The following is a 26,874-nucleotide window of genomic DNA, read 5'->3' on the forward strand; positions in this document are numbered from 1 at the left end:
CGGGGTGTTGAACACCCCGTGACCGGGACCCCTTATGGGGCTACCCCAGTCCTGGAACTAGACCAGACCACATGAGTCTCTTGAACAACTCCGGAACCCCGAACATGTGACCCAGACTCCTCAGCGGGCCCCGGAACTCCCACTGATTGACTCAGAGAAGGCCGATACCCAAACATCCAATCAGACTTGGCTCTGGCCTGTCATGTGCACCTCACCGTCCACATGACCAGGCAGAACTTCCAAACACAACCTGGCAACACTGGTGTTAAGGCCTACCTACACAATTAACCCTCAAAACCTTTACTGTTCTGAGGCCAAAAACGAAATTTACAGGTGTGTGACATTTGATCCCAAATGTCATCCGCTACATTTAACATTTTTTTAAATATTTTTTAATTTTTAACGTGAAAAATAAAAAAAACTGTTGTAATCAAATACCACCAAAAGAAAGCTCTATTTGTGTGAAAACATGATATAAATTTATTTTGGGAACAGTGTTGTATGACCGCATAATTATCAGTTAAAGTAACGCAGTACCAAAAAGCAAATAATGGCCTGGTCATGAAGGGGAGTAAATCTTCTAGGGGTCAAATAGTCAAAGTGGTTGTAAAGGCAGAAGGTTTTTTTTATCTTAATGTTTTCTATTTTTTAGGATAAAAAGCCTTCTTACATAGTTATATAGTTAGTCAGGTTGAAAAAAGACACAAGTCCATCCAGTCCAACCTTAAAAGCAATAAATAAATAAATAAAATAAAAAATATTGTACAATCCAATATACCCAATTTTATACCCACAGTTAATCCAGAGGAAGGCAAAAAACCCCAGCAGAGCATGCACCAATTTGCTACAGCAGGGGAAAAAATTCCTTTCTGATCCCAGGGAGGCAATCAGATTTTCCCTGGATAAACTTTACCTATAAATGTTACTTAGTACCCAGTTATATTATGTACATTTAGGAATAAATCCAGGCCGGTCTTAAAGCAATCTACTGAGCTGGCCAGAACCACCTCTGGGGGGAGTCTATTCCACATTTTCACAGCTCTTACTGTGAAAAAACCTTTCCATATTTGAAGATGAAATCTCTTTTCCTCTAGACTTAAAGCGGAGGTCCACCCTAAAGTGGACCTTCCGCTCATCGGAACCCTCCCCCCCTCCAGTGCCACAATCGGCACCTTTCAGGGGGGAGGGGGGTGCAGTTACCTGGATAATCCAGGTAACTGCACCCACTTCCGGGACAGCTCTCTGCGGAAAGGGGCGTAACTTACGCCCCTTTCCGCAAGTGCCCGCCCCTTCCCGCAAGTGCCCCGCTGCCTGCTGGGAAACACACAGCTCCCAGAGGCAGCGGGGAGCGTCCTTATTGCGCAGCGCAATTCGCGCATGCGCAGTAGGGAACCGGGAAATGAAGCCGAAAGGCTCCATTTCCTGATTCCCATACCCAAGATGACGGCGGCAGGACCCGACAGACGACCTAGCGATCGGCTTCGGGTGCCGACATCGCGGGCGCGCTGGACAGGTAAGTGTCACTATTTTAAAAGTCAGCAGCTGCAGTATTTGTAGCTGCTGGCTTTTAAAAAAAAAAAAAACGCGGAGTCCCGGTGGACTCCCGCTTTAAAGAGTGCCCCCATGTCCTCTGGGTTGACCATAAAGAGAATAACTCAACACCAAGTTCACTATTTGCAGCAGCCCCCCTAATACTTACCTGGGGTCCCTCTAGATCCAGCGATGTTGCAGGAGTGTCTCTACTGCCCAGGAACTGACCTCCTCAGTGGCTGAGACAGCAGCGTGGTGCCATTGGCTCCCGCTGCTGTCAATCAAAGTCCGTTAACCAATGAGGAGAGAAAGGGGCGGCGCCAGGCTGTGGCTTAGTTTCTGAATGGCCGCAATTCAGGAACTCACCGGGAACTCACCTCCTCATTGGCTGAGACAGCAGCGTGGCGCCATAGGCTCCCGCTGCTGTCAATCAAAGTCAGTTAGCCAATGAGGAGAGAAAGGGGCGGCACCAGGCTGTGGCTTCGTTTCTGAATGGACACAAGGAGCTGCGGCTCGGCTCGGGTACCCCCATTGAAAGCTGCTAACTGTGGGGGGAGCTCGAGAGGAGGGAGGGGTCAGGATCGTCAGCGAGAAGAGAAAGATCTGAACTGCTCTGTGCAAAACCACTGCACAGAGCAGGTTAGTATAAAATGTTTGTTATCTTTAACAAAAAAAAACAAGACTTTACAATCACTTTAAGTAATTTTATAGCCAAAAATGCAGAGTTGTATGTGTGTGAAAAAAATACAAATAAATAAATGCTGTAGTGTTGAAGTGGTTAAACAAGTTTCTGAATACATTTTAAATGCCCTGACACATCAACTTTAGCAAAGTTAAAAAATATAATTCAACAAGCTAAAGAAAGGGAAAAAAAACAAATAGGTGCATCTCTCGCAGGAATGTCAGAATGAACTGTTTTACTTAGGTGATGTTTAAATCAATATTCCCAATTTACATTTTAAATAAACCTAACTTATATAACTAAATCTTAAATCTCCCCTGGAGATATTTCTCCATCCCTAGCTCAGCTAAGAGATGATGTGTTACCTGCAATCTTGTATATTTCCATAGGAATATACAGAGACTGCAGTATAGCAAGTGACTGAAGGTTTTTGACGGAAACAGTTCAACCTATCACATGTATGCAGGAAGTGAGCTAAGATCTTCCAGATATGGCCCTGAAGAGATACAAAGATCCTGAACCATGCCATTCAGAAATAATTTAAAAAAAAGTTGGTGAAATGCTGTTTGTATTACAGCTTTCAATACACATGCTGATTTTGTTTAGATTTGATGTGTAAGATCAGCAACATTTTCAGAACACTAAAAAAACAAAAGAACTAAAACAAATAAAATAATATTTTATAGAAAGGTGATGTGCCTTAAATTTAGTAGAATTTTAACAAGAGGTTACTGCTTTAGTATGTATTGACCACCGAATGTAAGGCTGAGGTTGACAGTGGAGGCTTTGTAAAAGGAGATGGGTTTATAAATAGAGCAGGTTCTCCATCAAATTCATAGAAACTTTCCATTCAATAAAAGCTGGCACTAGTTCATGGAGATCTAGGGAAAAAAGTCACCTGAGTCCACTTTCTCTTGATAAATCATTCATGCTATCGTGAGATTATGGCATCTGTGTTTACAAGTAAGAAAACACAGAATTAAGTCTCTCTTATAAAAAGGATAATATTAAGCATAAAATATTTTAACTTCTCTCTAAGGCTGTATTCACACCTATGCAGTTTTAGTGGTTTTTGCATTTTGCAGATTTGCACTACAGTCTATTTAAAATGGTTTCCTATGGAACACAATCTGTAGTGCAAATCTGCAAAATGCAAAAAGCACAAAAAATGCATAGGTGTGAATCCAACCTTAGTGCATTCCTAATGAGATAATCAAGTATGAAGGGTCGAACAGATGCACATGAATCAGAGCTAATGGTGAATTGACCACTTTGCCTGAGATGGAAACTCGGGGATAGTGATACACGCTACTGTGATCTGCTCCTTTTTGATGTCCTACGGCATTTCCCTGAATATTGTCAGTTCTTGCATTCTCTGATTTAGAAAACTTCTTTCTGAGGTAGCCCATTAATGAGGCAAAGCGAATAGAAAGCTCCCCATATAAACACCTCAGCATATATTTGAAGGCTACTATTTGATGTGGGGATAGAAAAGGGTGGACGGAAAAAGAGACTGTTATTACACAGCTAAAAAAATCATGTAGCTGTGTTTGGTTTAAAAAATTACATATCAATCAAAATTAACCAAATTAAATAAAAATAACACATTGGATTTTACTACTGATAGGTCCAATGTTTTGATTAATTTAATCAAATTGTGGCCTGCTTGATTCAGTCATCTTCTCAGAGGTTATTGTTATTGCAAATTACCAGATAGCTTTCAGTTTTAGGAGAAAGTCAACAAACCTGAAAAATCTTATTTACATGGTCAAAATGACCATTGGCATGGGATGCCAAGTGCTACAGTAACTTTTGTATCTTACGAGGCATCTGTACAGTCTGGGGTTTGTAAGGGTGGTGATAAATCTCTAGATAAAATGGCTTTGAGGTTGGACAAACCACATCATATTGAGAAGGATGCTAAGAAAACAATGGAGGGTTCCACACCTTTCTGTCACAACTATTGTTAATAACGATTTAGCCTTCTGTGATCCATTATATGTCTATCCATCTAAGTTGACTGCCACCAGTGGTTGTTTTTACATTTCCTGTAGTTATACGGAAACATCCAAACAAAGGCATACACCTTCCTGCTACAATTATTGACCAGAAGATTTTGCCTTCTGTGATCTGTTATAAGCTTTTATATTAATATTGGCTGCCACCAATGACTTTGTTTAAAGCAACCCTGTCATTAAGCCAAAACATCCCAACAAAGGCATACTTGCAAAAGATTACCTACCTGGCCCTGTGAGGGCCACTGGAAGATGACTGACCATAAAGGTTGCTTTGACCTTGCAAACCTCCCAATACCTCTGACACCTGGGGTTCGGGCATATTTTATAGTGATAATGCAATTACACAGACACCAAACTGTAGCAAAAAAACAAGTATTTTACTATTTTACTTAAAGTGGAGTTCTAGACCCCCCCCCCCCCCCCCCCGCAGACCCGCAGACATACTGTAGCTGCTGACTTTTAATATTAAAACCCTTACCTGGAATCCAGTGATGTTGGCTCTCAGGCGCTGCCACTGCCATTGCCTGTAAGGGAAACTGGTAGTAAAGGCTTGCGGTTCCACTGCCGATACCCTACTGCGCATGCGCTTTCTAAATGGCCCAGCATTGGGGAAAGGAGGAAGGGGGTCGAACGTTCAAGTGATTTCGCTCCCACCCCCAAATGTGGCATGGGGGGGAAGCAGGTAAATGGAGCTTCCAATTTTGGGTGGAACGCCTCTTAAAGATTTTTGAAGTAGATAAGAACAGATGTCTTTCAGTGTCAAACTCTTACTCTTGGTAAACATACAAAGGGTATGCAATGCAAAGAAAATCACAATAAGTTAAACAGTAGTAACCAGTAGGTCCTAAGAGAACCCAGGAATAAAATGGAAGAGAAGTGCACACTATCAATAATACATTTAAAAAAAGTAATGCATGGAGACACTGATCAAAACATATCTCAATGCAAACAAAACCATATTTTAAAGGCGTAGGTAACATATGAAAACAATTAACGCATGTATATAAGGAAAATAAAAAAACATTGTAGATAGGTGAGTGAAAACAAAACAAAACAAAAAAGTCCCAAAACAAACTCTGTTAATGATTAATACAATTAAAAAGTCCCAAATAGTGCAGTGTTGAGCAGGTGCTGAAATTATGCTAATCCTTAGCCTTTAGTTCTGCATGCATTACCACTGTGCTCTAGTAATAAAATGGCTGCTTTCCAGACCTCAGGGGTCAATAGGCATATATATCGCTCTCAGCTGAGAGACAGCGGCCTGTGTTGACGCCTGTATGAAACTCCAGATGGTCAGAAGCTCCCAGCTCACAGGTGGATGTAAAGATGAAAGGAGGACTGATTGTGCATTTGCACAGATTTGCACGGCTGTCTCCACCCAACGTGTTGCCCCTCAGAAGGCATCAACTGTGATTGGATTTCGCTCACCTATCTACAATGCTTTTTATTTTCCTTTATATACGTGTTAATTATTTGTATATGTTGCATACGCCTTTGCAATATGGTTTTGTTTATATTTAAAAATGTTTTGATCAGTGTCTCTATGCACTACATTTTTTTAAATGTATTATTGATAGTGTGCACGCAATTTTTAAGGGCACAACATTGTATATTTTTGAGCATTAATGTATAATTTTTTTCCTTTTATTCATTTGTCACCTTCTGGTATTCAGGGGGTTTTACAGTGCAACAGTTTCTATATATAATTAGCTAGTGCATCCTTTTATCTCCTTACCAATAAAGGGGAAGAGAATGACCTTTTGTGTCAGACTCCTCCCTTCAAATCCTGATGCCACAGACCCAACACGGTGGTGGCACAATTATAAAACAAGTTACAAGAAAAGCAACAATTACCCTCTGAGCAGAGTTCTCCTTATTGTGTGCAGGAAGGGGGGGGGGGGGCAGAGGAGGAGTGCTTGTGATGTAGATGTTCAGTGTCTTCAGCTAGCTCAGCAAAGGACCAGGGGTTTTGCTGTGCAATGATGACCAGAAACAGAAAATAGCAAGTATTTCCTTTTTGAGGCTTTAATGTAAAGGGATTGGATAAAGGTGTCTTTGTGGGATGTACACAGGGTGGGCTTCTTCCTGAGCACCAGTTCTGATGATACCAAGGCTCAAGGGAATAGGATGTCTTGAAACAGAATCTGCAACCACCGAATTGTGCCTGGCCATGCACCCAGCGAAGCTCGGATTTCACTGTAGCTGTACCGACAACAATGAGAGTGACCCCCAACAGTCACTTGGCCTTTGCTCACTCGCCAGAGACTTTCCATGCCACCTAGGTGCCAGAAACCATGAATCAGACCAAGACAGTAGCACAATTAAATCACACTTGTTTATTAAATAAAAATAAAAATGTAAATAGAGAAAGGGTAGTCAAAGCATAGCCAGAGTCCAGTAACCAGATCGAGTAGTCAGCCAGGCCAGAGTTCAATAACCAGATCGGGTAATCAGCCAGGCCAGAAGTCAGGGATCCAAGTGGAGCAACAGCAAGCAGGATAAGGAGCCAGCATATGCAGCATCAATGAACAGGCCTGCAGCCCCAGAGTCGATTAGAGCCTGTATCTAGATGGACGACTCAGGCCAAGAAAGCGTGACTGAAGCCAGGGGCTTATCCTTCTGGATAACTGGGGACGAAACAATGCCACCTAAGGTCTGTCCATGACAGGACCACAAGGTTCGGGCGTTCCCTGAATGGGTAGGACAAGACTTCAAAAAGTGACCTGCCTGGCCACAATAAAGGTACAATCTCTCCCTCCTACTAAAGGCTCTCTCTTCTGCAGAGAGACGTGTGAAGTCCAGGTGCATGGGTTCATCTTCCCTGACCGACTTGGTACCAGGAAGCATGGGGGATGAGGGAGGCACAGGTGGGACTGCAAAGCTCAGAGGCAAACGTCCAGGAGGCTTCCACAATTACTCCTTAAAAGAAAGTCTTTCTCTGGGTCTGGAGTCAATGAGGATGGCAAAACGAGATCAAGCTCTCCAGCTCAGTAGGTATATCTCGGGCTGCTATCTCATCCTTGATGGAATCCGAGAGACCATGAGAAAAAGCAGCCATGAGTGCCTCAATGTTCCAAGCAACCTCTGCTGCCAGAGTACAGAATTCAATGGTGTAGTCGGCAACAGTTCTCGTAATCTTTGATGGGCATGAGGCATTTGGCAGCAGAAGCGGAGTGTACGGGAACATCAAATAACCTTTTAAAGGAGGCCACAAACTCAGGGTAACTCAAGACAACAGGTTTTAGCTTCTCCCATAAAGGGTTAGCCCAGGCCAAGGCTCTCTCAGAAAGCAAAGATATCACGAAACCTACTTTGCTTCTGTCTGTGGGAAATGCTTGGGGTAGCATCTCAAAGTATATCTCAACCTGATTGAGAAACCCTCTGCATTGAACTGGATCGCCCCCAAATCGCTGGGGAAGTGGAGCAGAACCAGACATACCTCTTATAGAGGTAATACTCGAGGCGGGTGCCTGCACAGAGACTGGCGCAGCAGCAGGGATGGCCTGTGACTCAGGTTGTACCGGAGCAGTGGGGGATTCTTTGGGACTCAGGATCATTTATAACGCCATGGCAAACTGATCCATGCGGTGATCTTGCTCATCCAATCTGGAAAAAATATTACCAACAAGTGGATTGACTGTATCTTCTGAATTCATGGCCTTCGCCTACTGTCAGAAACCATGAATCAGACCGAGACAGAAGTACAATTAAATCACACTTGTTTATTAAATAAAAATAAAAAGGTAAATAGAGAAAGTGTAGTCAAAGCATTGCCAGAGTCCAGTAACTGGATCGAGTAGTCAGCCAGGCCAGAGTTCAATAACCAGACCAGGTAATCAGCCAGGCCAGAAGTCAGGGATCCAAATGGAGCAACAGCAAGCTGGATAAGGAGCCAGAAGGGATGTCAGCAACCCAGTCTTTAACAGAACCACAGGAGATGGTTTCTTGTGCTGTGACCAAGGCGATGGCAGAGATAAAGTGAGCTTGACAGCTTTAAGTAGGCATGTCAGACGAGCATGATCAGTAACAGCTGGGTAGAGCTGGCAATTAGCCAACAGCTGAACAGCCAGAGAAGGAACGGCCAAGCCAGCCCTGACACTAGGCCATGGTGCCTGCTCACATTCCCCAGAGCAGCCAAGTCCCTGCTCTCAGCTGAAGGCCATGGCCCTAAGAGAAAGACTCCTCCCTGGAACAGGCTGTTTATGTCCTCACCCAGCATTCATCTCTCTCTCTCCCAGCCAACTGGAACTAGTAGTCTGCAGTAGTCTGGCTCCAATGCAAATCCTGGATCCTCAGACCACATATACCACGATCCCATCCTCTCAGCTGTAGTCTCTGCTTGTTCTGAATTCAGGAAATGATGACACAGTGTCCAGACTGAACACTAGAGGGAAAAAAGCTCACTGCAGCTGGTGTAACAGAATGTCCCATGATGACACAGGCAAAGTTAGTCAGCACCTGACTACACTTAACTTTCTGGACATCTGAACTGTTGAATGCCAATCCAATCCTATGAAATAATCCCATGAAGAATTCTGGTGAATAGACAATTCCAGGAGTGGTCCTCTGTAGCGCTCACTGGTACCTTCCTCTGACCACCACCCAATACAAGCTACAGCAGTGTCTAGGAGGTCAGCAGAAGGAACCAGTGAGAACAGCAGGGGATTAAAGAGATTGACACTTCTAGAAGTGTTGTTTCCCAACAGATTTTGAGGGCTAATATCAGATCAGATCAGAGCAGTGTTAGGCAGCACAGGCAACATGAAAGCGGAATATTTACATTAATTGTTTTACAGGTAAGCCTTGCTGAGACATTTTGATAGAGTTTCAAGGTCACTTTAAAGGAAGAGTATATATGTTTGGCCGTAGATTTTCCAGTAGATGTGCTCTGGGTATCTTGTATCGGATGGCGCTCAGAGGAAGGTATCAGTATATTGTTCACCTAGTCTTTTTCAATCATCTTTTCATCACAATTAATGTCTGGAAACAAATGGTTCTTTTTGTTGTGGGCTTAATTCATGCTGTAATTACAATAAATACAGCATGATCCATAAAACTATGGTTTCTTGCTTCAATGGCAGAGAACTCCCATTACAAAATTACACTGCAGCACCAAAAATGTAGTTTATGTCATGAGGTGCACTTTATGTGCACTCCAATTTGTCGGGTGCACCTCCAGACACCTTCAAAACGTAATTGCTGAACACTTTAATGGTGTTGCCTACAATAATTTAAAAACATTATCTAATGTATCTGGGGATAAGAGAGCTCCCGGGTGGGGGCTGATATTCACCGCAGACTTCTCGAATGAGAGGTGTAGTGGATCTTTTCCGTGGGGACTAGAACACCTGCCGGACTCAACTCCGGGTGGGATGTGGATCTATTTCCTGAATAAGGAGACATTTGTAAATCCGTTGGTAGGACTTTACCCCCCTCCTAAGGCCGCTATTTGTCTAGAGTTATAATGTTTGTTTCTACATATGCTTTGCAATACCAATTTGTATTGGTTCATCTTTTTATGCATACGGTTTTCTTTTTGTCAACAACGAAGGTCCACGTCTATACCTTTTCTTTCTGACACACACTCTTGATTTTAATTAATTGTGGTCATTACAATACAGTCCATGAGTTGGTAGAGTTTCTTGTAGTATATGTAGTATATGTTGTTAGTGTGTATTTTGCTGTGAACAAGGCTACTCACCAAATTATGTAAACATTGTATTTACTCCTGTACAAGAAATAAAGATATTTATATGGATGATGGCATTGCTGCTGCTTTGCTCTTTGCTGTCTACTCCCATTGTTGCTGTTCTCTACTGTCCCAAACATAAAAACTCTGTTATATTGTTTCAGCATCCACATGAATTGTTCATCTCCTCTGAAAGGTCTCCACTGAAAAGTCCTTCAATAGCAAACTGAGTAAATGAAAACAAAATCTGATAGTGCCCCAATTAACAAAAAATAATTTCTCTCATTTTCTCACCATTCTTATTCTTAACGCTTTTCAGGGGGCATTCAGTGTCCAGGGAGGGAGTAGAATGATGTGAAATAAAAATGAAGGAGGCCATTGCCAGCACTTACAACAATAAAATGTAAAAATGTCATAATTGCAAGACAGATTTTTTTTTTTTCAAATTGCTCTGACTTTAGGGTTCTGAGGTTATAAGACTTATACGATCATACTGCATTGGCCTTTCATTTATCAATATATAGATAGGTAAATTGAATATATTCACAAATAGTTAACATGGTTAGAATTCATAAAACAAATAATATATTATACTATGGATATTCTCGCTGTCGGCTCAGTATACTTAACATTGTAATTCCTTCTTTTTCGGACATCTTGTCGTTAAACAAAGTATAAAAATCATCTAAAGGGAAAGGAACATACTGTAATTACACAAGGTATACATTGCATCAGGCTTCATCACTGCTGCTGAATTACAATAGGCACTTGTTATGAAAACAAGGTTATAATGCCCTGTTATGATAACCTTCACATAGTGAAAATTATACATGCTTTCCTTTGATTAAAATTAAGATTGCCATTGAAATGTTATAAAAATATACTTTGTTTTCTGAACAATGCTCTTAAAGGAAAATCACACCTATGCATGTTTTTTTCTCAGTTATCACATATTTACATTTTTTTCTTCATTTAAATGCTGGCTGCTTGAAGAAAATGCTCTACTGGTTTACACGAGGGGAAATGGGTAAATCTTGATCAACTAAGTTTTTTGTAAAGATGGATATTCCATAGTTACAGGTCAGGAGAACTTACACAGAGTTTGCAGGCCAGAAGTATATAGTGCACAGTTCAGACAGTGGCTGCTAACATGTATAACCCATTGTAGACCCTGACATGTAATCTAGCAGCTAGGCACAGGGAACATTTGCCCTTTCCTAATGAGTGGCCCTTGCGGCACCTTATCTGCCTGTTCTGGTGCTCTGATTTCCTGCTAATCTTCCCCTCATATCTATCTTGAGCACCTGTATGACATATAAAATGGGCAGGATGGGTGTGTGGGGTGAATCGCAGGGTCCCACAAAGCTAATGTAGCCACACACTTTAGCGCACGGGTTCTGTGTGCATTTCTTCAGCCCAGAGTATACTGCATACTGTTCTCTGAGCAGAATACTCTGGGCTGAAGGAATGCACACAGAACCCACACAATGCAGTTACTGTTGGTGCCTGAAGAGAAGCAACTGCTTTCCTGGACTTCATTTTAAGAATCTCATGACCAAGAGCCTTATAGGCGCCTCAGGTGATGAGCAGCATTATCTCAATATTAGGAGGATACAAGCTGGAAGGATTTCCTATAACCTTTTGGGGCAGAAGCATTAGCTGACTTTCCTATCATAAGAAGGTAATAGCTGTTTTTTAAGCCTTTCTGGGTACCATTGGGTGATGAATTCCACACTTTCCCTTCAAATCACGGTTATCACCTATGTTCTTCTAAAGTGGATAACCATAGCTTCACAGTCTTTATTGGATTTTTGTTCACTTATTTGTCACAACTGGGACTTTATATTCATTAATTTTTTATCACATATTATTTATTTAAAAAACATGGTATCAACATCCCAATTGTTGAAAGAAGTAAGAATAGTTGGAGATACAGGACTTTATGGATACCAAAATACAAAAAATGAATAAAATAACAATGAAATGTTTATTGAAACAAATTTAAAACAACATATGTAATGCCTGAAAGCCTATCTGTTATTGTAGACCTATACACATAGCTCATTACAAACATTTTAGGGACTACAATGTTCAAATAGCTAAATCATTCAATTTTTTGACATATTTCACCCATGTGGCTTCCTCAGGAACATGACACAAAATGCTTTATTCCAGTATACAAAAAGGGTAAGTTCTCAAGGAGTACATAACTAGAAAAGAACACAGAAATTAGTACATCCAAATATTAACACAATATTCATATACACATACATTTGCAAGTGCGTGGCTTCAGGACCCCATATCCCCAACAAAATTTCTGAAAGCATGTATTCCAATGCACAACATGATATTACCTCCAAAATAGGGGGGCATAGGGATCAGGTCCAATGCAGAAATGGTTCCCAAATAAAAAGGTCCTGTTTTGCACATACACCAGAAAATTGGTCCATAGAGTGCCAGATAACCTGCAGAGAGGGGTGAACATTTTTACTGCAATCTTGCTTCAATATCATAGATATATATTGCACTGGACAATTATAATGCTCCTGGATTTATTCTGACTTTTATATTCATCCATTAGTGGGAGGTTTTAGTCAGTATTAGAAGCCTGTCCTGATCTTTTTCCTCCTTCCTTCTACTTATGCTCTACTAAGTTTATTCTAATCTTTGCCCTTTATAACTTGATGTCCTTACAGGCAATACATATGTGTTTCTCATACACTTCAGGTGGTGTATGCAGTATCTAATACAGTGTGTACAGTTTCTACTACACTTCTGGTTGTGTACACATTATAAAATACAGAGCAGCCATTGTACAGTTTCTAATACAGTGCAGGCGGTGTACACAGTATCTAATACAGTGTGTTCAGTTTCTATTACTTTTCTGGTGGTGTAAACAGTATCTAATAGAGTGTGTACAGTTTCTACTACACTTCTGGTGGTGTACACAATACAGTACAGCCATAGTACAGTTTCTAATAATGTGCAAGCGGTGTACACAGTATCTAATACAGTGTGTAAAGTTTCTAATACACCTCAGGCGGTGTACACAGTATCTAATGCAGTGTAGAGTGGTGTTGGAGGATGTGCAGTGATTTGAAGGCTCCGATGTTGGTTCCCATGTTGAGGAAAGGAGTAACGTGAGCCTAGAGATAGGGGGTGCCCAAGAAGGACAAAAAAATGGCAGTCGTTTCCCCCAGCTGCCGCATACTGTCAAGTTTGCTCCAGTGACGAGGAGGGAGGAGATGATGAGGTACTGACTGTACTTGGGTGCCTGAGAGAAGAGAGGAGGAGGAAGCACAACTCCAATGAGGCAGGATGTCCTCTAGGGGGCAGCTTAAGGGCAGCCACCCTATTGCATCACACTGCAGAGCTCCGCAGGTGCAGGGAGCTGCTGACTCCCCACTGACTTTTAAAAGTTCCTTGGTGTGGGCCTTTTCGAAACGTGTGCAGCAAATCACATTGTTACTGTTTGCAACCTATGCAGGCAAATTTCCCTACCCCAGTTGCAGAACCGTAAAAATAAATTCAGTCCCAGCCACATGCTCAGTGTCTAAATGCTAGGTTGGCCAAATTGTCTAGCACTACAACTGCTGCCTTTTCAGATGGTAGTCTCCACCCCTTTTGTGAATTTTTGGAATGTGCAGGTTTCAAAGCGTCATTTCTTTTCATGGAAGGCCATTCTCTCTACCAGCATGGGGAAAGCAATGTTTTGGCCTCGTTGGACAGGGCGGTCAGCAGTATAAGGTTCATATTACTGCTGACTCATGGTCCAGCAAGCAAGGGCAGGGACTAGTTGGAGCTTGTTCCGCCACCACACCTCCAAAATTCTAGTGTTGATTCTGCCACGGCTCTGTCCTCCACCCCTTCCTCTTCTTCTTCCTCTATGGCCTCTCCTGCAAATTTGTCCTCTGAACCAGCGGTGCTCCGTAAGTGTTCAAGAGGCTACTCAAGCAGTGAGGCTAAAAGATGCCATGCGGTGCTTGAGTTGGTCTGCCTAGGAGACAGGAGCAACACTGGGGCAGAGATTCTGTCAGCTCTCTTTGCCCTGATGATGGAGCTACTTGCCACAACCCTTAGACTAGCGAACATGGTCAGGGGCATTCAGGTTGACTCGGTGCATGAAAAATTAGCCATGTATGTGGACCATCTTATGCTTTATCTGAATTACTCTGGTCCTGCTCTTCAAGAAGCTTTTGATGTTCTCTCCAGTTTCACTGACTGCTCAGGACTCAAAGTCAACTGACACAAATCCCAAATATTGCCAATTGACACTGTGGCAAAATCTTTGGAGGACTCCAATCTCTCTTTAGTATGGACCAATAGAATTAAATACCTGGGAATCTACATTTCCTCATCTACTGCTGATTACTATACATTGAATGTAGCTCCATTAATACAAAACATGAAAGCTAGCCTGAAAGTGTGGGCTCATCTCCACCTTTCCCTGATTGGGCGAATTAATGTATTTAAGATGAAGCTTACCTGCTTTTCTCAAGGCTCTTAGACATTACCCTGTGTGGATACCCAAACAGGTTTTCTGCTTAATAAATACTACCCTGTTTACCTTTTTCTGGGGCGCAGGCCAGCCGAGATTCAAGCTGACAGTGCTGCAGAGACCATGGTAGGAGGGCGGTTTAGCTTGTTCTGACCTTGGCGGCCCAGTACGCCCACAATTGGTTCGTTTCTGATGAGTCAGACTCAGCAGTGGTTCTGGAAGCAGCCTGTTTGGGCTCCTATGAGGCATTGCAGAACTCAATCTACTGTGGACCCTCTGCATCTTTTCACCTGACAGTGGCTATGAGGACTGTCCTGAAGGCATGGTCAGTGGCTCTTTCCCTGCACCCAATGCCTTCTGGACATATTTTACCACATAATCACCTGGTTTAACCCGTTGCTGTTGGAGTTCATGTCAATACCGGATCCTAGTATTTGGGCACTTAAGGGTATCAAATAGTAGATTAGATTTGTAATGGGGGACAATTGCAAACCTTTGATGGGTTAAAACAAAAATACAACCTGCCTAACTCTTATCTGTTTAGGTTTTTGCAGCTTAGGCATGCTTTTAGTACTCAATTTGAAAATGGGAATGTTCCTTCACACAATTTGTTTCTGCAAGGGATAGACTTATTGCTGCATACACACGATCAGACTGTCCGGCGGACTTAGCCTGGTGGACAAGCCGCTGGACTTTGAAGCAGAGGTCTGCTGGACTTTCTGAACGAGCGGACCACCCCACACACAACCAGACCTAGTCCGCCGGACTATGGCGGGAGTCCGCCGTACTTTTGAAAAGAACGGACTTGCCCACACACGGAGGAAAGTTCGTTCATTTTGAACGCGACTCCAGGTAGATAGGACTAGCAAAGGAGGTCAATGTTGCTGCCTCCATGGGCAAGATTGACACGTCGCTGGCCCCGTCACCTGGTATGGACTTAAAGGGGAAGCCCTACGCAAAAAAAAACAACGTGGGGGTCCCCCCCAAGGTCCATATAGGAGCCTTATCTGAGCACGCAACCCGGCCGGTCAGGAAATGGGGTGGGGATTAGCGAGCACCCCCCCCGAGCTGTACCAGGCCACGTGCCCTCAACATGGGGGGGTGCTTTGGGAAGGGGGGCCCTGTGAGCTAGGCTCACAGGGCCCCACCCTGTGAGCTCTGAAAATTTCTCGGGAAAGACATGTATGTTTCAATCTGCCTAGGTGGTTTGAGCGTACCAAGTTTTTATTGGTTGTTTCTAGTTTTTGTGTTCATTGTTTTTATGTTCGAGCCTGGGTATGCCCAATAGGCTCTATTTTGTACCTCATACTTAAGCACTTGCCAACCGCTGTCGGCAAATATACGTTGGCAGAATGGCACGGCTGGGCAAAGTAACGTACCTGTCCCTACTTTGTATTTCCCGCTGTGACCGCGCTGTGGGACCTTCAGACTTGATTGCCGCTGGGATACCCGCGATCGTGTCACAGAGCTGAAGAATGGGGAGATGCCGATGTAGACAGCATCTCACCTGCTCTTCTGGGGTCCCTTAGCGGCTGTCTCTGCTTCCTCCCACAGATACTTCTCACGTTCATGTGAGCTCCCTCGCATGGTGAGAAGCACCTGCGGGAGCGCTCCCGTGATACAGCTGGTGGCTATAGCTGCTCGCTGTATCACACGGCCCCGCCCCGGCACGCCGCATCATTGGATGTGATTGACAGCAGCCAATGGCTGCACTGCTTTCAATCCATCCACTCCAGCCAATCAGCGGCCAGACTGAGCAGCGAAGAGGATGGCGGGGCGAGCGCGGGACTTTCAAGGGGTTGGGTAAGTAAAACGGGGGGACTGGGGGTGCCGCCAGTGTGAGATGTTTTTTCACTTTAATGCATAGAATGCAGTAAAGTGAAAAAAACATTTACCTTTACAACCCCTTTGACCCCTCCCCGCCCCCTAGTGCTTAACCCCTTCACTGTCAGTGACATTTTTGCAGTAATCAATGCAATTTTATAGCATTGATCACTGTATTAATACCAATGGTCCCAGAAATGCCATAAAACTATCCCCTATTTTGTAGACGCTATAACTTTTGCGCAAACCAATCAAACGCTTATTGCAATTTTTTTTTAACAAAAATATGTAGAGGAATACGTATCGGCCTAAACTGAGTAAATTTTATTTTTTTAGATATTTTTGGGGGATATTTATTATAGCAAAAAGTAAAAAAGAATGCGTTTTTTTTCCAAATTTCCGCTCTTTCTTTGTTTATAGCGCAAAAAATAAAAACCACAGATGTTATAAAATGCTCTATTTGTGGGAAAAAAAGGACGTCAATTTTGTTTGGGAGCCACATTGCAGGACCACGCAATTGTTAGTTAAAGCGAAGCAGTGCCGAATCGCAAAAAGTGCTCTGGTCAGGAAGGGGGTAAATCCTTCTGGGACTGAAGTGGTTAAAATATTGCAATAAAAGCAATAAAAAAATGCTCTTGTATAATCCATATCACATTTTCTTTCTGCAGACAAGATCTGTGATCAGATAAGTGATGCCGTTCTAGATGCTCATCTACGGCAAGATCCTGATGCTAAGGTTGCTTGTGGTAAGTAGTGTTCATAGTATTGGTAGTTTCAAAATTGATACACTATTATACAGTATAAATATTTAAAATAAATGCTAAATTATCGTAAGCAGTCAATTCTTAACCTAAAGAAGTAGTGCCAGAAGTTAAAAGTCTCTCAGAGGACCCAGTATACACAGCAATTGGTCCCATTCAAATCTATGCAGTGGCTGTTGAGCAGAGTGGTCAGAAAGCAGCAAAGCAAAGTCTGATCATGATACTCTGCAACTACTGCGCAGCATTAAACAACATATATCTGCTACCTACTCCAGTCTCCCTCCCCAGGTAGGTGGGTCTGGACTGAGTTGTCTGAGAAAGATTGGAGTACTAGTAGATTCCCCCTGCTGCCTCCACCCCCCCCCCCCGTTGCTCCCCCTCCTCTCCAAAGCACTGCCGGCTGCCCTCCTCTCCCAACAGCTGCTACGGGGATGTTTCAGAATGGAGAGCAGGGAAAGGGGCCAATACATATGCCATTTACTTGCCCCTTCCTTTTCTAAATGAACACAGTGAGTGATTGGTACTGATCTCTCACTGTGTTATTTCACAACTAAAGCACTTTCTGTTCATTCACTGTGCAGTGCAGCTGAGGCTGTAGATAAATGGACTGGAGAATCTTTGTCCTCAGTGCCCCTTTCTGTCTCAAAAGTGAGACATCAGGGGTCTTTTTAGACTCCTGATATTTCACCAAAGCTCCTCAACAGGGCTTCTAAAAAAATAGTAAAACAATAATAAAAAAAAATAAAAAACTAATGGACATCATCCACTGTCCTACTGACACCAACCTCTGACCTACTGACTACATCTACTGCTCTACTGACATTGTCCATGTTTTAGTACATCCAAAAATGTCTGTTTATAATTGTTTATAAAAGTGTGTTTTTATATATATATATATATATATATATATATATATATATATATATATATATATATATATATATATAAAAAAAAAGGTAATACTAGCAATTCATCAATATATATCTGAGAATATTCGCATTACAACAGCGCTTTATAAAGAGTCCTTAACAGAAGCAGCAATGTACGAGAAATCACTAGAAAGTTCTTAGTGTGCAGATAGGGTGCTTATAGTGATCTACTCAGCGTTGCAAGGTGATCAAAGTGCTGTCAACCTTCCTTCCACCACAAAACGGGAGTGCTTCACCACATGCGATGCGTACCCCCTAAGGGGTTAAACTCACCAGAAACTGCTGGTATAATAGGCCTTTAAGGAGTAATCCCTTCTTTTGGTATAGAAAAAATTCCTATATATCACCTTAGCGTTGCAGTCCCAAGCAGTCCTGCCAGTTTATCATAGAAATAAAACAAAATGTGCACATAGCATAATACTGTTTTATTTTTGAAAGGTTCACAAAAAACACTAAAATCCCATTTAAATAACTGCGTACATTGTTTAGAAATTCGTCAGCATTTTAAAAGTATGTACTTCACCGAATTTTCAGATCTCCCAGTCATCCACCAGTGTTCCGCTGTATACACTGTGTATAACTTCCTGGTCTGTGGTCAGCGTGGCCTACACGACGCTACCGGAAGTGATGTGTGCGCTCCACCGCTGACCACAGACCAGGAAGTTATACACAGTGTATACAGCGGAACACTGGTGGATGACTGGGAGATCTGAAAATTCGGTGAAGTACATACTTTTAAAATGCTGACGAATTTCTAAACAATGTACGCAGTTATTTAAATGGGATTTTAGTGTTTTTTGTGAACCTTTCAAAAATAAAACAATATTATGCTATGTGCACATTTTGTTTTATTTCTATGATAAACTGGGAAGACTGCTTGGGACTGCAACGCTAAGGTGATATATAGGAATTTTTTCTATACCAAAAGAAGGGATTACTCCTTAAAGGCCTATTATACCAGCAGTTTCTGGTGAGTTTAACCCCTTAGGGGGTACGCATCGCATGTGGTGAAGCACTCCCGTTTTGTGGTGGAGGGAAGGTTGACAGCACTTTGATCACCTTGCAACGCTGAGTAGATCACTATAAACACCCTATCTGCACACTAAGAACTTTCTAGAGATTTCTTGTACATTGCTAGTGATGGACGAACTTCCGACGGGACGTTTCGCGAACGCGAAACGCGAACGGGCACAAACGTTCGCGAAAACGACCGTTCGCCGCGGGCTCCATTGACTTCAATGGGAGGCGAATTTCGCAAACCTTTAGGTCGAATTTGCGGCCACGGGGTAATTATTAGGGGGTAGCACGTAGTCCCACCACCTGGACAATAGCATAATACATGTATGAGGTGAATTTGGGATCGATAACTACAAGCATTTTTTTTTTATTTGGGAAATTGTTCTGACAATTCAGGACTATGGAGCTAATGAAGGCAATGGAGGAGAGGGAAGGTCAGGGACCAGGGTAGGCAAACAAGAGGGTGCAGGAGATACAGAGCACTGACAGCAGCACCGTAATACAGAGCACTGACATCAGCACCGTGACATACAGCGCTGACAGCAGCTCCGTGACATACAGCGCTGACAGCAGCTCCGTGACATACAGCGCTGACAGCAGCTCCGTGACATACAGCGCTGACAGCAGCTCCGTGACATACAGCGCTGACAGCAGCTCCGTGACATACAGCGCTGACAGCAGCACCGTGACATACAGCGCTGACAGCAGCTCCGTGACATACAGCGCTGACAGCAGCTCCGTGACATACAGCGCTGACAGCAGCTCCGTGACATACAGCACTGACAGCAGCTCCGTGACATACAGCGCTGACAGCAGCTCCGTGACATACAGCGCTGACAGCAGCACCGTGACATACAGCGCTGACAGCAGCTCCGTGACATACAGCGCTGACAGCAGCTCCGTGACATACAGCGCTGACAGCAGCTCCGTGACATACAGCACTGACAGCAGCTCCGTGACATACAGCGCTGACAGCAGCTCCGTGACATACAGCGCTGACAGCAGCACCGTGACATACAGCGCTGACAGCAGCTCCGTGACATACAGCGCTGACAGCAGCTCCGTGACATACAGCGCTGACAGCAGCTCCGTGACATACAGCGCTGACAGCAGCTCCGTGACATACAGCGCTGACAGCAGCTCCGTGACATACAGCGCTGACAGCAGCTCCGTGACATACAGCGCTGACAGCAGCACCGTAAGCAGCCCCAGGAGGAAGTCAGCACAGCACAGGGATGGTGTGATCCCCTCATAATAAGAACCCCCAGGAGGAAGTCAGCACAGCACAGGGATGGTGGGAGCCCCTCATAATAAGAACCCCCAGGAGGAAGTCAGCACAGCACAGGGATGGTGGGAGCCCCTCATAATAAGAACACCCAGGAGGAAGTCAGCACAGCACAGGGATGGTGGGAACCCCTCATAATAAGCAGCCCCAGTAGAAATATGACACCGCTCAACCTCTTCAAAGAGGAGGGTAGGGGCATATAGTACGGTGTGCTTTTTTGGGTCAGGGAAGTGAGCCAAATGAATTAAGAAGGTCTGTGTGCTTGATTCCAAAAATTGTTTATAGACATATACATGGTCTACTGATCACATGTGTTGAATTCCTCCGAGATCCATGCCTCATTCATTTTTAGAAATGTGAGGTAGTTAACACTGTCGTGAGCTAGGCGAGTACGCTTATCGGTCACAATCCCCCCTGCTGCGCTGAACGTCCTTTCGGACAGGACACTGGATGAGGGGCAAGCCAACAGTTCGATTGCAAATTGGGCAAGCTCTGGCCAGAGGTCAAGCCTGCCCACCCAGTAGTCTAGGGGTTCATCACTCCTCAGAGCGTCCACATCGGCCGTTAACCCAATGTAGTCGGACACCTGACGGTCTAGGCGTTCCCTGATGCTGGATCCGGATGACACCTGTCGATGGGTCGGCTGAAAGAATGACCTCATATCCGAAGTCACCAACACATCTTCAAACCGGCCTCTTCTTGCAGGCGCTGTTGGATTGGTACCCGCAAATCCTTCTCTGGGAGTGGGAATTGCTCCTCTGCCAGCGCACGCAAAAGCAGAATGCAGCATTTCTCGAAGCAAGGCCTGGAAGTGCTGCATTCTGACAGCCCTCTGCGACGGCGGTAACATTTCCGCCATTTTGTGTTTGTACCGGGGATCTAAGTACGTTGCCACCCAGTACTGGTCCTTGACCCTCATGCTTTTTATACGGGGGTCCCTATTAAAACACTGGAGCATGAAGGCCCCCATTTGCACTCAAGCGGAAGGTATGTGGTGGTGGTGGTGTTGTTGGTGGTAGTGTCTTTGGGGGTGCACATAGCAGAGAGTGAAGAAGAGGGTGCAGATCGAGAGGATGAGGAGGGTGCAGAAGAATAAGGCTGAGTGAGCCACTCAACCAAGTCTGGTGCGTCCTTTAAAGTAATTGAACGCACCTTCTGCAACTTCCCACTTTGGCTCAAGGCTGTTGCTCCTGCCCTACCCCTACCACCCCTGCGGAAGGGCCTGCCTCTTCCTCTGCCTGTCATTTTTTAAATCACCCTGTGACAAAACTCTTAGTCCCTATACCGCTGAAGGACTGCTGCAGTATAGGGCAGCGGTCAGCAGTAGTGCACGTCAACCCTATGTATTGTGGACCGATAGCGGTCCTTACAGAACAGCAGACTGTACTGCACTCAGGCCTATGTACCGTAGCACCCTATACCAAGTTACCAGTCCTTATAAAAACTTTTGTGGACCAAGCAGGTTGTGTGTTAGTGATTAGCAGACTGTACGTCAGTCCCTATACCAATGAAGGACTGCTGCAGTATAGGGCAGCGGTCAGCAGTAGTGCACGGCAACCCTATGTATTGTGGACCGATAGCGGTCCTTACAGAACAGCAGACTGTACTGCACTCAGGCCTATGTACCGTAGCACCCTATACCAAGTTACCAGTCCTTATAAGAACTTTTGTGGACCAAGCAGGTTGTGTGTTAGTGTTTAGCAGACTGTGCGTCAGTCCCTATACCGCTGAAGGACTGCTGCAGTATAGGGCAGCGGTCAGCAGTAGTGCACGGCAACCCTATGTATTGTGGACCGATAGCGGTCCTTACAGAACAGCAGACTGTACTGCACTCAGGCCTATGTACCGTAGCACCCTATACCAAGTTACCAGTCCTTATAAGAACTTTTGTGGACCAAGCAGGTTGTGTGTTAGTGATTAGCAGACTGTACGTCAGTCCCTATACCAATGAAGGACTGCTGCAGTATAGGGCAGCGGTCAGCAGTAGTGCACGTCAACCCTATGTATTGTGGACCGATAGCGGTCCTTACAGAACAGCAGACTGTACTGCACTCAGGCCTATGTACCGTAGCACCCTATACCAAGTTACCAGTCCTTATAAGAACTTTTGTGGACCAAGCAGGTTGTGTGTTAGTGATTAGCAGACTGTACGTCAGTCCCTATACCAATGAAGGACTGCTGCAGTATAGGGCAGCGGTCAGCAGTAGTGCACGGCAACCCTATGTATTGTGGACCGATAGCGGTCCTTACAGAACAGCAGACTGTACTGCACTCAGGCCTATGTACCGTAGCACCCTATACCAAGTTACCAGTCCTTATAAGAACTTTTGTGGACCAAGCAGGTTGTGTGTTAGTGATTAGCAGACTGTACGTCAGTCCCTATACCAATGAAGGACTGCTGCAGTATAGGGCAGCGGTCAGCAGTAGTGCACGGCAACCCTATGTATTGTGGACCGATAGCGGTCCTTACAGAACAGCAGACTGTAACGCACTCAGGCCTATGTACCGTAGCACCCTATACCAAGTTACCAGTCCTTATAAGAACTTTTGTGGACCAAGCAGGTTGTGTGTTAGTGATTAGCAGACTGTACGTCAGTCCCTATACCAATGAAGGACTGCTGCAGTATAGGGCAGCGGTCAGCAGTAGTGCACGGCAACCCTATGTATTGTGGACCGATAGCGGTCCTTACAGAACAGCAGACTGTAACGCACTCAGGCCTATGTACCGTAGCACCCTATACCAAGTTACCAGTCCTTATAAGAACTTTTGTGGACCAAGCAGGTTGTGTGTTAGTGATTAGCAGACTGTACGTCAGTCCCTATACCAATGAAGGACTGCTGCAGTATAGGGCAGCGGTCAGCAGTAGTGCACGGCAACCCTATGTATTGTGGACCGATAGCGGTCCTTACAGAACAGCAGACTGTACTGCACTCAGGCCTATGTACCGTAGCACCCTATACCAAGTTACCAGTCCTTATAAGAACTTTTGTGGACCAAGCAGGTTGTGTGTTAGTGATTAGCAGACTGTACGTCAGTCCCTATACCAATGAAGGACTGCTGCAGTATAGGGCAGCGGTCAGCAGTAGTGCACGTCAACCCTATGTATTGTGGACCGATAGCGGTCCTTACAGAACAGCAGACTGTACTGCACTCAGGCCTATGTACCGTAGCACCCTATACCAAGTTACCAGTCCTTATAAGAACTTTTGTGGACCAAGCAGGTTGTGTGTTAGTGATTAGCAGACTGTACGTCAGTCCCTATACCAATGAAGGACTGCTGCAGTATAGGGCAGCGGTCAGCAGTAGTGCACGGCAACCCTATGTATTGTGGACCGATAGCGGTCCTTACAGAACAGCAGACTGTAACGCACTCAGGCCTATGTACCGTAGCACCCTATACCAAGTTACCAGTCCTTATAAGAACTTTTGTGGACCAAGCAGGTTGTGTGTTAGTGATTAGCAGACTGTACGTCAGTCCCTATACCAATGAAGGACTGCTGCAGTATAGGGCAGCGGTCAGCAGTAGTGCACGGCAACCCTATGTATTGTGGACCGATAGCGGTCCTTACAGAACAGCAGACTGTAACGCACTCAGGCCTATGTACCGTAGCACCCTATACCAAGTTACCAGTCCTTATAAGAACTTTTGTGGACCAAGCAGGTTGTGTGTTAGTGATTAGCAGACTGTACGTCAGTCCCTATACCAATGAAGGACTGCTGCAGTATAGGGCAGCGGTCAGCAGTAGTGCACGTCAACCCTATGTATTGTGGACCGATAGCGGTCCTTACAGAACAGCAGACTGTACTGCACTCAGGCCTATGTACCGTAGCACCCTATACCAAGTTACCAGTCCTTATAAAAACTTTTGTGGACCAAGCAGGTTGTGTGTTAGTGATTAGCAGACTGTACGTCAGTCCCTATACCAATGAAGGACTGCTGCAGTATAGGGCAGCGGTCAGCAGTAGTGCACGGCAACCCTATGTATTGTGGACCGATAGCGGTCCTTACAGAACAGCAGACTGTAACGCACTCAGGCCTATGTACCGTAGCACCCTATACCAAGTTACCAGTCCTTATAAGAACTTTTGTGGACCAAGCAGGTTGTGTGTTAGTGATTAGCAGACTGTACGTCAGTCCCTATACCAATGAAGGACTGCTGCAGTATAGGGCAGCGGTCAGCAGTAGTGCACGGCAACCCTATGTATTGTGGACCGATAGCGGTCCTTACAGAACAGCAGACTGTAACGCACTCAGGCCTATGTACCGTAGCACCCTATACCAAGTTACCAGTCCTTATAAGAACTTTTGTGGACCAAGCAGGTTGTGTGTTAGTGATTAGCAGACTGTACGTCAGTCCCTATACCAATGAAGGACTGCTGCAGTATAGGGCAGCGGTCAGCAGTAGTGCACGGCAACCCTATGTATTGTGGACCGATAGCGGTCCTTACAGAACAGCAGACTGTAACGCACTCAGGCCTATGTACCGTAGCACCCTATACCAAGTTACCAGTCCTTATAAGAACTTTTGTGGACCAAGCAGGTTGTGTGTTAGTGTTTAGCAGACTGTGCGTCAGTCCCTATACCGCTGAAGGACTGCTGCAGTATAGGGCAGCGGTCAGCAGTAGTGCACGGCAACCCTATGTATTGTGGACCGATAGCGGTCCTTACAGAACAGCAGACTGTACTGCACTCAGGCCTATGTACCGTAGCACCCTATACCAAGTTACCAGTCCTTATAAGAACTTTTGTGGACCAAGCAGGTTGTGTGTTAGTGATTAGCAGACTGTACGTCAGTCCCTATACCAATGAAGGACTGCTGCAGTATAGGGCAGCGGTCAGCAGTAGTGCACGTCAACCCTATGTATTGTGGACCGATAGCGGTCCTTACAGAACAGCAGACTGTACTGCACTCAGGCCTATGTACCGTAGCACCCTATACCAAGTTACCAGTCCTTATAAGAACTTTTGTGGACCAAGCAGGTTGTGTGTTAGTGATTAGCAGACTGTACGTCAGTCCCTATACCAATGAAGGACTGCTGCAGTATAGGGCAGCGGTCAGCAGTAGTGCACGGCAACCCTATGTATTGTGGACCGATAGCGGTCCTTACAGAACAGCAGACTGTAACGCACTCAGGCCTATGTACCGTAGCACCCTATACCAAGTTACCAGTCCTTATAAGAACTTTTGTGGACCAAGCAGGTTGTGTGTTAGTGATTAGCAGACTGTACGTCAGTCCCTATACCAATGAAGGACTGCTGCAGTATAGGGCAGCGGTCAGCAGTAGTGCACGGCAACCCTATGTATTGTGGACCGATAGCGGTCCTTACAGAACAGCAGACTGTAACGCACTCAGGCCTATGTACCGTAGCACCCTATACCAAGTTACCAGTCCTTATAAGAACTTTTGTGGACCAAGCAGGTTGTGTGTTAGTGATTAGCAGACTGTACGTCAGTCCCTATACCAATGAAGGACTGCTGCAGTATAGGGCAGCGGTCAGCAGTAGTGCACGTCAACCCTATGTATTGTGGACCGATAGCGGTCCTTACAGAACAGCAGACTGTACTGCACTCAGGCCTATGTACCGTAGCACCCTATACCAAGTTACCAGTCCTTATAAAAACTTTTGTGGACCAAGCAGGTTGTGTGTTAGTGATTAGCAGACTGTACGTCAGTCCCTATACCAATGAAGGACTGCTGCAGTATAGGGCAGCGGTCAGCAGTAGTGCACGGCAACCCTATGTATTGTGGACCGATAGCGGTCCTTACAGAACAGCAGACTGTAACGCACTCAGGCCTATGTACCGTAGCACCCTATACCAAGTTACCAGTCCTTATAAGAACTTTTGTGGACCAAGCAGGTTGTGTATTAGTGTTTAGCAGACTGTGCGTCAGTCCCTATACCGCTGAAGGACTGCTGCAGTATAGGGCAGCGGTCAGCAGTAGTGCACGGCAACCCTATCTATTGTGGACCGATAGCGGTCCTTACAGAACAGCAGACTGTACCGCACCCAAGCCTATGTACCGTAGCACCCTAGACAGACCAAGTTACCAGTCCTTATAAGAACTTTTGTGGAACAAGTGAGTTGTGAATGATTAGCAGACTGCAGCAGAAGGGCAGCAGTCAAGTATAATATTCTTTCTATATTTGGAAGAAAGAATATTATACGTGTACAAGCCTATTACCGTACCACTGATACCAGTCCTGAAAAGAACCTTTGTGGAACTAATAGTAACAGCAAGTCTTTAAAATTATCCTCACTGCCTGACACACTGCTTCCTGCCTGTCCCTATACAAATTGGCAAAAAAGAGTAGGCTGGAACGATTAGCTGGAACAGCTCTTTTGTGGACCTGATAGTAACAGCTAATGATGATGATGATGATGATGATGAAGAAAGACTAATCTGGCTGAGCTGTCCCTAAAATAGCAGCATACAGCGCTCTGTCCCTTTATCTAAACTGACAAAAGAAACTCAGGCTGCTGACCTAACACCTATACCAGTCCTGAAAAGAACTTTTGTGTACCAAATAGCTAGCGTTTTCTCTGTCCCTACTCCACACAGGATCCTTTCCCTACAGTGACAGAAGAAAGAATGTAAAATGGCCACCGGATCGGGTGTATTTATAGGTTAGGGGGAA

The 26,874-nt window shown here is 44.7% G+C and overlaps 1 protein-coding gene and 1 long non-coding RNA gene across 2 annotated transcripts in view; one reads left to right on the top strand and one right to left on the bottom strand.

Moving 5' to 3' along the window:
- Positions 1-26,874, top strand: part of MAT1A (methionine adenosyltransferase 1A) — a 98,209-nt gene that overhangs the window by 14,808 nt on the left and 56,527 nt on the right. Inside the window, exon 2 of the mRNA XM_077454912.1 lies at positions 16,910-16,987. Coding sequence (XP_077311038.1) covers positions 16,910-16,987 — 78 coding nt within the window. The remainder of the gene's footprint in view (positions 1-16,909; positions 16,988-26,874) is intronic.
- On the bottom strand, positions 11,888-12,538 carry LOC143929942 (uncharacterized). The gene is made up of 2 exons (XR_013262659.1): positions 12,274-12,538; positions 11,888-12,129 (listed from the first exon to the last, which is right to left on the bottom strand). It is a non-coding gene; the product is annotated as an uncharacterized LOC143929942 (long non-coding RNA).

The sequence above is a fragment of the Lithobates pipiens genome, unplaced genomic scaffold (genome assembly GCF_037356315.1).
Source record: "Lithobates pipiens isolate NorthernLeopardFrog02 unplaced genomic scaffold, aLitPip1_a1.2 Scaffold_25, whole genome shotgun sequence".
Lineage (NCBI taxonomy): Eukaryota > Metazoa > Chordata > Amphibia > Anura > Ranidae > Lithobates > Lithobates pipiens.